The sequence below is a fragment of the Tachyglossus aculeatus genome, chromosome 6 (genome assembly GCF_015852505.1).
Source record: "Tachyglossus aculeatus isolate mTacAcu1 chromosome 6, mTacAcu1.pri, whole genome shotgun sequence".
Lineage (NCBI taxonomy): Eukaryota > Metazoa > Chordata > Mammalia > Monotremata > Tachyglossidae > Tachyglossus > Tachyglossus aculeatus.
The window spans coordinates 32,130,798-32,146,755 of NC_052071.1; the positions used below are offsets into that span (position 1 = coordinate 32,130,798).

Here is a 15,958-nt window from a genome sequence, read left to right on the forward strand (position 1 = left end):
CCGTTGGCCGGATTGTGGCTGCCAGTATGGTGGAGGTAACTTGGCTATATTGCCGTGGCCACGGATCGTAGCCGCAAAAGGGGTGCAACAACTGTCTGGCCTTTTGGGATGCCCAAGGCAGCAGTGGTGATGGAGTTCCCATCTCCATCCCATCAATCTGGCCGTCACACCTTTTAGGGCTCTGGGATGGCGTCCAGCTCGTGTCTGGTGAGGACCAGAAAAGCAGTGGTGATAGCAGGGACTTCCTCCTCCTCTTCCTCCTCCTTCACCCTATCCTTCTCCTCCTGGCAGGGGGCAAGAAGCGGAGCCAACATGTTGGCCTTGCTTATGCCCTCTTTCCCAGCTCCAAGCAAGCTTGGAAGAAGAAGCATGGCCTGTTGGAACACTTTCCAGCTGTATGACCATGCACAATTCATTTAACTTCTCTGTACCTCAGTTGTTTCATCTATAAACTGGGAATAAAATACTTCCCCCCCCCCCCCACCCTTGGACTGTGACCCCCATGTGAGACAGGAGACGGTTTATGAATTGGTTATCTTTTATCTACATAAGGGCTTAGTACAGTGCTTGGCACATACATATACCACAATTATTATTAGTATTGGTATTATGATTCTTAGCAGCTACGGTTGCTCATCCTGCCCCCAAAAGATATGGATGGTGTCAGTACCTGTAGTCCAGTATTGGCTGGGGCTTCCTTGGAGGAAGAACTAGGAAATGCTGAAACTGGATTTGTGGCTATTTCTTCCACCAGGAGCAAGGAGCTGACTTTGGGATTATTTCCCTGAACAGAGACAGGAACAGTGCTTCAGGTGGAAAGGGAGGACAGAGGAACGATTAAGAGCATGTCAGCAGTTTGTTTAATCTCACAAGACGGACTCATTTTAGCGTGCCTGTGCGAACCTAACACCCAAGTCTGCTTTTTGTAACATGGCATAGTGGAAACCTGAGACATTTAATAGGCTAAACCCATTTTCCAAAATGATTTTAAGAGATATGTATAAGGTAGGAATTTAATTTTCATTGTGATAAAACTGCTGTATAAGCCATCATTTCTGCACATTCTGTATTGGACATAATACCACCCAACTCACTGATTTTTTTTTTAATAGTTTACCAGTTTTCTCAAGCATTTAATAGGTGTATATGTTGGTAAATGGTGGCTTTAGTCAATCTATTATCTTCTGCACAACTACTAAGTATTTTGAACAGTTTTATTAGGTCACTTTTTCAGATCCAGAAAAACCCCCAAATGTGTGTTAGGATGGAAGTAAAGTAACAGGATTGTTTCAAGAGCATTTACCCACTAAGAAATACAAGTGATATTAGATGACATGTTATTATAAGAATGACTTCTGTAGCGTTTTTCTAATTTAAAGAAGTAAGGATTTCATTATTTTTTGTCAGGGCAGTCCATAGGATTCTTATGCAGTAAGTGAAATTCCTTAAGTGGCAAACAGTTTTCTGTTAAGTTGTAAAAATGTGTTTTCAGTAGAGGTGGCAGAGAAGTAATTTGTGCCTTAAGTGGTCAAAATGTTTCACATATGTTCTCAACATTAATTAGTAGTATTTATTGAGCACTCAGTGCAGAATGCTTCATTTAGTGCATATCATTAAGTAGAAGAGGGTGATATTAACCTTATTTTAAGGGTTTGAAATAACAGACCTAGGGTTTAAAGGAATTGCCCATGGTCATGGGGAGTCAGTGGTGAAGTAAAACTAGAGCCCATATGTTTTTCTGTCTAGATTTAGCTGCCTACCAGGCGAAACTGGCTGAATTCCAACTTAAAACTGGTGAAGCAGGTGTGCTATTTCTGAGAAAGTTGAGTTTTACAGTTAATTGCATAATAATGATGGTATTTGCTAAACGCTTAACTATGTGCCAGGTACTGTATTAAGTGCTGGCGTTGATACAAGCAAATTGGGTTGGACACAGTCCCTGTCCCACGTGGGGCTCACAGTCTCAATCCTCATTTTACAGACGAGGTAACTGAGGCCCAGAGAAGTGAAGTGACTTGCCGAAGGTCACACAACAGACAAGTGGCCAAGCTGGGATTAGAACTCATGACCTTCTGTCTCCCAAGCCCATGATGTAGCCACTAGGCCATGCTGCTTCTCCATGAGCTTCATATCAATCCATCAGTAGTATCTGAGGGTCTACTCCATGCAGAGCACTGCACTACGAGTTTGAGAGGGTAAAATGAAATTAATAAACCCAATTCCCTCCCTCAAAGATCTTACAAATCAACAGAAGACAGATGTGAAGATACATTTTAGACAGGAGGAAGGAGAAGGAGTTAGGAATGTGAGATTAGTGCGTACGTGATAGGGTTTGAAAGATGTATACGAAAGTGCTACAGGAGGTTGAGAGTGCTAAAGTGCTTGTGGGGGTGAGGCAGTAAGATGGATATAAGCAAAGTAGATTAGAAATTAATCAGTGAAGACCTCCTGGAGGAATTGTTATCTCAGAAAGACTCTGGGGAGAGCTGTGGATTGCTGATATGAACTGGTGGGTGGGAAGGGGAAGATAGCGCACAACGGGAAGCTGTGAGCAAGAGGCCAGAGGTGGGTGGGAAAGAGGATGGGTGGGTTTGTTTGAGAGGAATGAAGATTGTGAGCTAGGGGTGTAGTGGGAGGTGGAGAAGTAGGAGGGAGGGAACTGATTGAGTGCCTTAATGCCAATTTTTAGGAGTTTCTGCCTAAGGTTAAAAGGAAAGCTCTCTTCCTCCCTTCAAGGCCCTGCTGAGAGCTCACCTCCTCCAGGAGGCCTTCCCAGACTGAGCCCCTTCCTTCCTCTCCCCCTCGTCCCCCTCTCCATCCCCCCATCTTACCTCCTTCCCTTCCCCATAGCACCTGTATATATGTATATATGGTTGTACATATTCATTACTCTATTTATTTATTTATTTATTTATTTTACTTGTACATTTCTATCCTATTTTATTTTGTTGGTATGTTTGTTTCTGTTCTCTGTCTCCCCCTTTTAGACTGTGAGCCCACTGTTGGGTAGGGACTGTCTCTATGTGTTGCCAATTTGTACTTCCCAAGCGCTTAGTACAGTGCTCTGCGCATAGTAAGCGCTCAATAAATACGATTGATTGATTGATTGATTGATTGAAAGGGCAGTTTTTAAGGAATGAGGAGCGTGGCTTAGTGGAAAAAGCATGGGCTTGGGAGTTAGAGGACCTGGCTTTGCCACTTGGCAGATGTATGACCTTGGGCAAATTGCTTAACTTCTCTGGGCCTCTGTTTCCTCATCTGTAAAATGGGGATTCAGTGCCTGCCTTATCTCCTACTTAGGCTGTGAGCCCCATCATCAATCGTATTTATTGAGCGCTTCCTATGTGCAGAGCACTGTACTAAGCGCTTGGGAAGTACAAATTGGCAACATAGAGAGACAGTCCCTACCCAACAGTGGGCTCACAGTCTAAAAGGGGGAGACAGAGAACAAAACCAAACATACTAACAAAATAAAATAAATAGTATAGATATGTACAAGTAAAATAAATAAATAAATAGAGTAATAAATATGTACAAACATATATACATATATACAGGTGCTGTGGGGAAGGGAAGGAGGTAAGATGGGAGGGATGGAGAGGGGGACGAGGGGGAGAGGAAGGAGGGGGCTCAGTCTGGGACAGGGCCTGTATCTGTGTCTTGTATCTACCCCAGTGCTTTGTTCAGTACGTGACACACAATACATACTTAACAAATACAGGATGAAGTGTTAGGAAAAGGATCTGGTCAGCAGAGTGAAATATGGATGGAGAAGAGAGTGTTGGAGACAGGGAGGGGGCTGATACAGTGGTTAAGCTGGCTCATTGTGGGCTGGGAATGTGTCTGCCAACTCTGTTATATTGTACTTTCCCAAGTGCTTAGCACAGTGCTCTGCACATAGAGCTCAGTAAATATGATTGCCATGACAAATGTGTGCACTGGTGTGGCAGTTGGGGAGGAAGGGACAAAACCTGGAAATACGGAAAAAAGCTGGACAGAGTTTGGCAACAAAAGAGACCAAATATGGGAGTTATCAGAGAAGGGGGAGTCCAGGATAAGCCTCAGGATGTGTGTTTCAGAGATGGGGAGAATGGTGGTGGTGTCAACTGTGATGGAAAAGCTAGGTAACAAAGAGGATTTGGGAGGAACGAAAAGGAGAGTTCACATCTTCGATTCGAGTCTGCTTTCTTGCTTTGCATTCCCTGCTTCATTCTCTTTTCTTGAATGGTCAGAGCTCTTGTTTCGTAGAAAAGAGGATTTTCCTTGCTGCAGAGTTCTTGCATATAACTAGATCTCCTATTATGCAAGGGTGGCATGCTTATAAAACCCTATATTAAGGAAAACTCATCTCATATGCTGAATGTGTGATGACATATGCACACAAACATTTCTTCTGACCCTGGTGTGCTGTTTCCAAACAGGCTGTTTGTATTGGACAGACATTCCCCAGTGCTTTAAAAGTGTTCTAGGTAAACTGCATAGTGAAAAAATGCATTATGGCAGAATTGAGTGTATTTTATTTCAGTTATCCAATGTCCTTACCTGAAAGGATGTTTTTAGATTAATGGTGGTAACAATAACAATAATTATGGTATTTAAGTGCTTACTATGTGCCAAGTGCTGTTCTAAGCACTGGGGTAGATACAAGGTAATCAGGCTGTCCCACGTGGAGCTCACAGCCTTAATCCCCATTTTACAGATGAGGTAACTGAGGCACAGAGAAGTTAAGTAGCTTGCCCAAGGTCACACAGCAGACAAGCGGCAGAGCCGGGCTTAGAACCCACATCCTCCAACTCCCAAGCCTGCGCTCTTTCCACCAAGCCACGTTGGCACTAGCTATCTGTAAGAACACCGTTCTTGCTTGTATCAAACTTTTTAAATAGGTGTGTTTGAAAAGAATTGGATTTTTCTGTATTTGCGGTCTTCACAAGAAAGGTTGAATAATGACGTGGGTGAGCAGGCGGAAGTATTTCAAGGGTAGGGCAAATCAGGTAATTTTTCCAAGTTTTAAAGGGCTCCACAATCCTAGTGAGTTGGACCCCAGGCACCTGCCAATTTGTAAGGGGAGAGAGCATCAGTGAATCAGTGGTCATATACTGAGGTCTGCATCCTTGGCACCTTTTCTTGGACCTCTCCCCTCCAATGCCACCCACCCGCCCTAATCTCTCCATCTCCTCCCTGCCCCCCTAACACACAGAACCTTACATAGCAGCAACGGCCTGAAATCCTGTTCATTGGAATAGATGGAGCTTCTCAGCAAGCTGGGTCAGGTTTTATGATGGTCTGCAGGCCACTGCGGAGGGAGGAGCAAAAAGCAAATAGGAACTTGGATCTGAGCCTGACCAAAATGTGCTCACAGGGCTGGGGAGCCAGTGATAAATCTAGAGTCCCACTGTTGCACAGTGTTGATTGGGAGAAGAGAGAGTGGTTTAAACGGGGAAACCTGCCTTTAAAACTCCCCTCAGTCGGTGGTATTTATTGATTACTGTGTGCAGAGCACTGGACTCTAAGCACTTGAGAGAGTAAAATACAGTAAAGTTGGTAAAGTTGAGTTGATAAAATGCAATAAAACTGAGAAGCTGCGTGGTCGAGTGGATTGAGCACAGACCCTGGGAGTCAGAAGGACCTGGGTTCTAATTCAAGCTCTGCCACTTTCCTGCTGTGTGACCTTGAGCAAGTCACTTATCTGTACCTTAAAATGGGGATTAATAACTGTGAGCCCCATGTGGGACGGGGATTGTGTCCAATCTGGTTAACTTCTGTCTACCACAGTGCTTGGCACACAATAAGTGCTTAACAAATACCATTAAAAGCAGATATGACCTTGCCTGCAGTAAGCATACAGTCTAGGGGGGGAATAGACATTGAAATAAGTTACAGATAGGGGAAATGGCAGGGTATAAGAATGTGTATGTACTTAAGTGCTGGGGGGGTGGGGTGGCTGTGAGTATCGAAATGCTTAAGGAGTACAGACCCCAGGCTGCATAGGTGACACAGAGGGGATGGCGATAGGGAGGGGAAATGAGGTTAGTCAGGGAAAGCTTCTTGAAGAAAATAAGATTTTAGTAGCACTTTGAACATGGAGAGTGTGGTGGTCTCTCAGGGGTAGTAGAGAAGGGAATTCTAGGCAGGAGGGATGACATGGGAATGGGGCAGGTTGTGAGACGGAGGTATAATAAGTAGGTTGGCATTATTTTAATCAATCAGTGGTATTTGGGCAAGTCACTTAACTTCTTTGTGCTTCAGTTACCTCATCTGTAAAATGGGGATTAAGACTTTGAGCCCTACATGGGACAACCTGATAACCTTGTATCCACCTCAGTGCTTAGAACTGTGCTTAGCACATAAACAAATACCTATTATTATTACTATTATTATTTATTGAGTGCTTTCTATGAGCAGAGCACTGTACCGAGTGCTTGGGAGAGTACAGTGCAGCAAAATTAGTGGGTCTGTTCCCTCCCTGTAATAAGTTTACCATCTAGAGGGGAGACAGACAATAATATAAATAAGTAACTTATAATATGTAATTTTAAAATACGTACTGTGGTGTTGGGGTGAATATCAAATGTCCAAAGGTCACAGATATAAGGGCATAGATGACGCAGAAGGGAGAGCAAGTCAGGGAAAAGAGGGGTAAATTGGGGAAGACTTACTGGACTTTAATAAAGCTTTGAGGGTGGGGAGAGTGGTGATCTGGAGTATATGGAGGGGGAGGGAGTACTAGGCTAAAGGGAGGACGTGGAAAAGAGGTCGGCGGCAAGATAGGTGAGATCAGGGCATAGCGAGTAAGCTGGTGTGTGAGGAGCTGAGTGCGTGGGCTGGGCTGTAATAGATCAGTGAGATGAGGTAAGAGGGGGAGGTGGAAGTTGAACCGTGGGAGCAAATGAGTTCTCCAAGGGCGTGGGTCTAGATGGAGAAGAGAAGGCGACCCAGAATTGAGGATTGAGGGGTGGGAGGCAGAGGAGGAGCCTGCAAAAGAAAAGGAGCTGTCAGAGGCGGGGAACTTGGAGAGGACTGTGTCAAAGAAGCCAAGTTTGGATAATGTTTTGTTGTCTGGCTCCCCCTTCTAGGCTGTGAGCCCGTTGTTGGGTAGGGACTGTCTCTATATGTTGCAGGCTTGTACTTCCCAAGTGCTTAGTACAGTGCTCTGCACACAGGAAAGCGCTCAATAAATACGATTGAATGAATGAATGATGTCTCCAGGAGAAGGGGGTGGTCCAGTGTTGAAGGCAGCTGAGAGGTCAAGGAGGATTGGAGTGGAGTAGAGGTCATTGGAGGTCATGGGTGATCTTTTAGACTGTGAGCCCACTGTTGGGTAGGGACTGTCTCTATATGTTGCCAACTTGTACTTCCCAAGCGCTTAGTACAGTGCTCTGCACACGGTAAGCGCTCAATAAATATGATTGATGATGATGATGATAGGATGCTTTTCATGGAGTGGAAGGGGGCGAAAGTCAGATTTCAGGGAGTCGTGGAGAGAATTTGAGAAGTGGAGGCAGTGGGTGAAAACTTGCTGGAAGAGTTTGGAAAAGAACGGTAGAAGGAGATGGGATGATAATTGGAGGGTGCCATGGAAGGGCTTTTTTTAAGGAAAAAAATTTCCTCCGCTGATTACGGATGGTTGTCCACAAGTCGCATGGGAACTAGAACTTATACTAATGGTTTAAGCAATAAAGTAGGTGAGAGTAATCTTGTTCTAGTCTAAATTTGTTTGTGTCTGAGAGCAGAGTGAGTTCTTAAATTGCTAATAAAATCTAGCAATTTCATGTTTTCTCTCTGGTGTATAACATACTTTCTCATATTCATTTGGAAGAGGGGAGAGAAGCATAACAGGAAATAAAGCTGCCATCCCTCCACTGCCAGGACTGGATATTTTTTTAAATGGCATTTAAGTGCTTACTGTGTGCTAAGCACTGTACTAAGCACTGGGGTAGAGACAAGCTAATCAAGTTGGAGCACAGTCCACTTTCCACATGGGGCTCACAGTGTTACTCCCCGTTTTGCAAATGACGTTAACAGGCACAGAGAGGTTAAGTGACTTACCCAAGGTCTCACTACAGACAAGTGGCAGAGCTGGGATTAGAACCCAGGTCCTTTTGACTCTCGGGCCCAGGCTAAATCCACTAGGCCAAGCTGCTTCCCATTCTGAGAATTTAATCCCAGAATAGCTGTTGCATCGTTAGGTAGGCAAGGAAAGAGAGGAGTTGTCAGGGTGGTTGTGGGGGTTCCCCCTTATAGGCCTTGAGCCTTGAGGGAGCTGCTCTTTTGTGCCTATGTCTGCCAATAATGAGCCACATGGAGCTGTCCTGATAGACATTTTGTCCAAGCTTCATCAGAATTTTGTCAAGATGGTTCTCTTTAGTTGCTATTTTGGGGTGTCCCAACAAGTGGATCAATCGATAATTGTAGAGAATGCCTTGGTAATCTTGAATCTAAGCCTGGTTTTAAAAAAAAAACTGGAGTGAGGTATCATAAGGTGATAAAGTAATAAGCACTCTGGCTTGCTTTTAAACCTTCAGATTCTTAAAATAAGAATCCCTGTTATGGCTGTTCCTTTAGTGTTGTGAAGTTCAAGCTCATTCCTTTCCTTATAAGAAATAACCATAGATTTTCCTCCCCTGTTACGATAGCCTTTTCAGGGGCATGGCAGGGTACACTAAGGGAGGAGGCATTTCTGGAAGCTGTAACTTCACAATTGAATTGGTCTATAATTATTTTGCCCCACCAAGAAAAATAACTTTGTCACTGAACTCACTTGCCTAAGTACCAAAACCAGCTTAATAGCCAAGAAGCCATCACTTCTGCCAAGAGATATTCCACTCCGTTGGTTCATTTAAAATTTCATTTTTTTATTTAAATACCGAATGTCGTTGGTACATGTGTATGCCCTGGAAAAATATAGTCCAGCTTGGATTTGAAAATATATCCAACATCTGCAGCAGGGCAACTTATACTTTACAAGACTACCTCAGCCTTCTTTTATCTGTTTGAATTTAAGGAGGCCCCTTTATTATCACTTTCAGTATCATGCCTCCCCAAAAATGGAACAGATGGAGGCGGGGGTTTGACATTAGCAAGATGGAGCGAGACCCCAGGGGTTTGATCATTATTAAAAAAATACGTTTATCTTGATGTGCTTTTTAAAAAGACCTAATTTTAACGCCATTTTTATAAATAGGTAGGGCCTGGCCCACCTAGGGTGAAGGCTTAGTGTTTGGTTTTGCTTTATGAGTGGCCCTCCCTACACTGTTAATAGGGAAGATCTCTGCTCCAGTCTTCTAATGTCTGAGTTTTGCTCACTGCCCCTCACTTCATTTGAAAAGTGAAGGTGACAGTGCTGTTTATTGTACTTGGAGTGAATAAAGTGTGTCCATAGCAAATTCAAAGAAAGCTTTATTGAATTCATGTGTGTTACTAAAAATATTAGGCGGAATGGGATTTGAATTTTTTTCCCTTTACTTGGAATCTAGAATTAAGATTGAATAGTAAATGTAGGTGAATTTAATTTGGGGGGACAATAAAGTTAAAACTCAAGATGAGCTTTGCTTTGAAAATGGGATTTTAATGTCACCATAGGCACGTTTAAATAATCTGGGATTTTTTAGTATATCGCTGAATATATAAACAAGCTTTGAAAAGTGTAGTTAGAAGTACCTTTACCTAGAGTAGAAAAATTGAGGAAAGGTTGTAATGTGAGTCATTCTTCTTTAACATGGGTCAGAAAAGTCAAAATTCTTTTTTGAAGTGGGACCAACAATAGAGGGTATTTAGTACATTTGGTGTAGAGGGAGATGGGTAGCTATTGGAGAGCTTTGAGAGGAGGGGGAGACGTGTCCTGAGCCATGTTTCAGGAGGATAACCCAACAGCATCATGGAGTTTGGACCAAAGAGAGAGAGACTGGAAGCAGGCGGACTAGCGAAGAGGCCGATAAAGTAGCTCGACCATTAGATGATGAGTGCTTAAACCAGGGAATGGCATTTTGGGGGAGAGGAAGTGGTGGATCCACAAGATGTTTTTCGGGAAAAGTCAGATGGTCTAACCGTAGACTGCATGAAGAGGAGCGGGGCCTAATGGAAAGAGTACGCGGGCCTCGGAATCAGATCACGTATATTCAATTCTGTGCTATACTCCCAAGCACTTAGTACAATGCTCTGCACACAGTAGGTGCTTGATGAATGCTATTGATTGATTTAATGATTGCTCTTGATCAGATGTAATAAGGTCATCCTTAAATCACAAGAGTATTAAATATTGAACTTTTTCTTTCTCAGTAAACTTGTGCTGATTAAATGGAGATGCATTTAATCGTCCAAGTTAGAAGAATCAGCTATATGCCTACCTATGTAGCTTTTTGACCACTTTAGCCGAGTGACTTGGAAAATAGCATACAATGTATTCCTAAACTTCCTGGGTCTCGTTTGTTTTTATGCTCAAAAGTAAATTGAGACCCATGTTTGGGATTTGTCGTTACAACTTTGCTGTGCTTTTTGCTCCCACCATATAGACAAGTGGGGTGGGGGGTTTGGGTTGCTATTCAGTGGAAGCTTTGAGCAGCTGAAATTCTTCCAGAAGTGTCCCGTTTCTGTACCCTGAGTGCCTGCTGGAAGATGGTGTTATACATGGGAAGAACAGGGAACACAGAGGAGTGAGAGAGGTTTGTTTTGTAAACAAGGAAAAGAGGTTCAAAGAGCACAACAAAAGGCTTAATATGCCATTAGGTGGCCTAAGTAACTCTTAGGACCCTATTTTTAGTCTAAATATATATTTAAAACAAAATTCTTGACTTTAACAAGATAGTATTCCGTAATACTCTCTTCTTAAGATAGAACCAGCATAACATATTGGATAGAGCATGGGCCTGAGAGTGAAAAGGTCATGGGTTCTAATCTTGGCTCTTCCACTTACCTGCTGTGTGACCTCGGACATGCCACGACGTCTCTGTGCCTCAGTTATCTCATCTGTAAAATGGGTATTAAGACTGCAAGCACCGTGAGGGACAGGAACTGTGTCCTACCTGATTAGCTTGAATCTACCCCACTGCTTAGAACAGTGCTTGACACATAGTAAGCACTTAACATACCATCATTATTATTATTTGGATATTTCACTTGAATGCTACGTGGATTACATACATCAAATGCTTTAGTTTCAGACTTATTTGGAACCAGATTTATTTTAGAGACTCAATAAGAGAAGGGGAACCCTGGCTTAGGCAGAGGATATCCATGAATTTCCTCTTCAGATCAGGAGGTAGTATCTTGCACCTGCCTCACCTCTAAGCCCTGGTACTACTGGGGAGAAAAGAGGAATGACTTGGGCCCTTTCCTAACTCAAAGTGTATATTTCCTCAGAAATATCCCCTTTTTAAAAACTGGATCTTTTGATTGTTTTATATTGTAGCAAACCACTATCAAGTTTTTTTTTTGGGGTGGGGGGGACACATGTAAGTGGTCTAGTAGTGAACAATGGTCCACAGAGAGCCCTAGAAATACTGCATTAAAAACTTTTTATTAAAAGGCTCTTTTCTACAATTTGGTGTTAAACTTTAATTTCAGTAAGTACATTTTTTTGTTTTTTTTTTTTCAGAAAATAGAATCGTCTCATCAGGACCTAGTTTACTAACAGTCTTCCTGGGAATCGTGTGTATTGCAGCTCTAATGCTACCCACCCTGGGGGAAGTAGACTCTCTAGTGCCTCTCTACCTCCATTTAAGTGTGAATCAAAAATTAGTAGCTGCTTATGTTTTAGGTAAGTGCACTTGGTACTTTTTCCTGTTAAATGTTATTTTGATATTTTGTCTTCTCTCTTTTGAGAAAAACTGATTTAGAAAGAATGGCCTCAAAGGAACCCTGAACCTGCTTTTGGATCAGGTTTATTTTGCTCACTTCAGCTTATCGCTTTAATGGCTATGCGGATTACAAACAGACTAATGTTGTTTTTGTGCACCTCCCTTTCTTATGAGTAATAGCTCAGTGGAAAACCCATGTAAGTCTGAAGACAACCATGTTACCTTAGTGTTCAGTTAAGATTAAAAGGGTAAAAACCCAGATTCTAAATTATTTATAGCTCCCTTTAGATTCTTGGCCTAAATAGTAGTAACTTGACTTATTTTCCTAAAAGTAGTCTCATTTTTCGCAACGTTTTCCAAATAGCAACTAATCTGAAGGGCTGTCCACCATATGAGAATGTTTTTAAAAAAAATGATTGCTTTGCCTGTCCTTCACTTGCTTATACAGTGAATCTATACGTTTCCTTTGTTGGGTGACACTAGTGGCAGTGAGCCAGGAGATGGGCGTAACATAAGGGTCCTCTCAAATGTCAATGCTGTCTTCCTGAACAAAAAACTAGACTGAGGCTTCTGATAATTAGGCCCAAGGGGCCAAAAGGCATATCCTATCAGCAGCAAGGTTATTAACTTGACTTGTTTTTGTCATAGCAGTGGTGCTACATTGCGCTGAGCTATCCACACACTCACCCTGTGACCAACAGCACACTCTGAGAGGCAGCTGGCAGGGGGATTGGGTGCAGTTGGTGGCCATGGAACAGAATGTCCCTTGAAACCAACCACGGCAGTACACGCAGTTGAATCCTTGCTTTATTTTTATAAGTTATTGCACTTGGGTTGACTTAAGTAAGGTTTGGGGTTGCAAAAACCAGCATGGGGGGGCCGGGGGAAAGGGAGAGCCTTCCATGCACTGGGAATTTTGTTTATTTAATCATGGAAGAGAAGTAATTCTTTAGTAAGCTTCACCCTAGCCCATTTTGCAACTTCTCACTCTATCCCCTTGTAACTATTCCTTTCAAAAGAGCCAATACATGTAAATATGAATAAATAAATATATATGTATATATATATATATATATATATACATACATGCACACCCAAACCATGCCTACACTAGTTCCAGGAAGGTGTTTATCCTAACCATCTCAATCTTGTCTGAAGCCCTAAGTGACTCAAGAGCTACCTGGAGCAGTGCTCACTGGTCTTCCTTTAAAGAAGGTAGAGTCACTCCTCCCACAGCACAACTTTTTAGGGTGAAATCTGGATAGCCTGTGATAGAATAGGGAAACATGCCATGATGCCATATGGCTCTGACCAGGAATGCCTTCAAACTGACTCACACTGTGGTAAAATATTAATTCATTAGCGTTGAACTGACTATTTAAAGTTCACTAATTACCATGTTTACTGGAAACAAAACAGTAGTATTATTTCACTAAACATGGTTAATGAACTAATACAGTGTTTGGGGCTCAGAAATACACTGCAGTCTACTTAAACAAGCTCTTGAAGCAGAAACCCCCTTCATGTACTGTTTTAATTGTATTTTCTTCCTCCTAACCCCTTTTTTTTTTGCTATGGAGTTTTCTGGTACTAAAACTGTTTGAAATTGAGAAGTGGAGTCATCTTTGGATAAGTTTTAACACATGATTGCAATGGGTTATTGTCACTTTTTTAAAAAAATGTTGTTTTCCCATCACCTTGCCATTCATGCCACCGAAGTTTCTTTTCTTTTTAATGGTATTTGTTTTACTGTGTGCCAAGCTGTATTACTGAGTGCTATGGTAGATACCCAGTAATCAGGTTGGACACAATCCCTGCCCACAGTCTAAGTAGGAGGGAGAACAAGTATTGAATCCCCATTTTGCAGAGGAGGAATTAGGCGTGGATAATTTTAAGTGACTTGCCCAAGGTCACTCAGTAGTTATGTGGCAGAGTAGGATTATAACCCAGGACCTTTGACTCCTAGGCCTGTGCTGTATCCACTAGGCCAGGCTGTGTCTTCTCTTCATGCTAACCCTCTAAAAATTCAGATACTTAGAAACAATACCAAGCCAAGGTCTGAATTCCTGCATGAGTTGGAATATTGCCTTATTTCTACTCTAAGTGCAAACAATCTGGATTTCTCTTTGGAGTATATCTAGAGTGACTATGTCATGTTTAGTTCTAAAAACTTGTACTTTAGAGTCATCCAAACTGTTGGGGGGGCGGGGGGAGGAGACAGGACCACTGTTTCAATCTTATGATCCACCCCAATCTAGTGTTAGTCATAATCCTGATGTAATAATAGCAATGATGATGGTATTTGTTAAGCGCTTACTATGTGCTCAGCGCTTCCACTTGATATCTGCCAAGTAGATCAAGAGAAGCTCCAGTCTCTTCAAATCTCTCCCCACCACTTTCCTGTGGTCTGAATCCTGACTTCTGGCTGCCTGCTATATAGTCATTTCCATTTTATCAGAAGTAGGTGGTTACACACCAAATTCTATAATTCTGATTTATGTGGGTCATTTTTATACTAATTTCCATCATTCATTCATGCAGTCATATTTATTGAGCACTTACTGTGTGCAGAAGCACTGTACTAAGCGTTTGGGAAGTATAAATCATCAACATATAGAGATGGTCCCTACCCAACAAAGGGCTCACAGTCTAGAAGGGGGAGACATTTTCATATTGACTGCCACATGTTTGCTCTATGACTTTGGGCAAATAACTTCTCTGGGCCTCAGTTACTTCATCTGCAAAATGGGGATTGAGACAGAGTCTCAAATGGGACAGGGACTGTGTCCAACCCAATTAGCTTGTAATCACCCCAGTGCTTAATATAGTGCCTGGCATATAGTAAATGCTAACAAACACCATAATTATTACTATTCCCTTGGGGTTCGTCTGTTATATGAAATATTCACTGAAAAAATTCCATTTATTTCTGACTGGTTCTTCAATTCTTTTCTTTCAGGTTTAATCACAATGGTTATCCTTAGAACATGAGCAAGGATTTAATTGGACTTCTGAAATTTCACCTTGTATATTTACATCATGATTGTGGACTGCCCTCCCTTCAACCTCCCAGATTTGGCTTCTTAGTATGTTCCAGAAAAAAAAAATTACAATTCAAATACATGCTAAAGTGTAATATGTTATAATTTTATGTGTAACATTGAAGGACTCAAGCACATTATTAGGTGCTTATGTTACTGTCGGCTATGATACTTTGTTTCGTGACTCCTGTGAAATGATTTGAAGAAATTGTCTTTTTATAGCTGCACCTACTGTACAAAAAACTTTTATTAAAGCCACATTTATTATTTTATCATTTTCTTCTAATTCACTTTGTTTAGGTCATGTTTGTCTCGGGGATAAAGGAAAAGAGAAGCAAATTGACAGCTTAAAAAGGAAAAATTGTTTTGCTTTCCTAACTAATCAATAATATGAAACTGGCACAATTGTTATGATTTTAGCATGACATCTGAGAGAATACTTGGGCTGTGTGGAAGTCAGAGCTGCAGGCAGGAGCACAAACTTTTTCAAGGGAGCAGGAACTACATTTTGATCTGTTCATACAAGAGGCAGCAGCCTTTTAACCTGCTAGCTTTATTTTTCTCCAAGGCCTCTATGCATAAGAAGGACATTTACATTTTCCCAAACTGGGGTTAACAGATGGCATGCAGAATAACCTTCATGCCATCTTGTTCCCTTAAACCTGGTAAGTCACTTAATCAGAACCATTAATAAGACAATTTCCATTTCTACGTTGGGTATCTTCCATTACACCAGCCACATTTTTTGTCCAAAAAAATTATACAGGATGCTTTTGTCTTGAACATCACTGTCTTCCAGATTTTCAGACCAGAGCAAGCTTTACAACTTTCCAGCACATTCAAGACTTTCAAGCGCTCTGTATAATGTTCTCCACACAGTAAGCACTCAATACTATTTACTGAATTAACGTGCAAAAAGATGTTCTTAAGAATTTCTTTTCAGGAAATGGCTGTTCTTAAAGGTATTCTGAGTACTTTGAAAAATTTTAACCTTTAGGGAAACCCAATTTATTCCATATATAGTTTGAATGAATGAATAGTTTGTATCCAAAACATTGTAAATTAAGTGTTTAAATTGACATAGTAATGATTTTGTTTTCCCAGCACATACCGCAACTTGAATGG

The 15,958-nt window shown here is 41.7% G+C and overlaps 1 protein-coding gene across 1 annotated transcript in view; it reads left to right on the forward strand.

Moving 5' to 3' along the window:
• Positions 1-15,108, forward strand: part of MOSPD1 (motile sperm domain containing 1) — a 30,467-nt gene extending 15,359 nt beyond the window's left edge. Inside the window, exons 5-6 of the mRNA XM_038748471.1 lie at positions 11,591-11,752; positions 14,752-15,108. Of these exons, the coding sequence (XP_038604399.1) occupies positions 11,591-11,752; positions 14,752-14,783 (194 nt within the window). The 3' untranslated portion in view covers positions 14,784-15,108. The remainder of the gene's footprint in view (positions 1-11,590; positions 11,753-14,751) is intronic.
• The last annotated feature ends 850 nt before the right edge of the window (positions 15,109-15,958 follow it).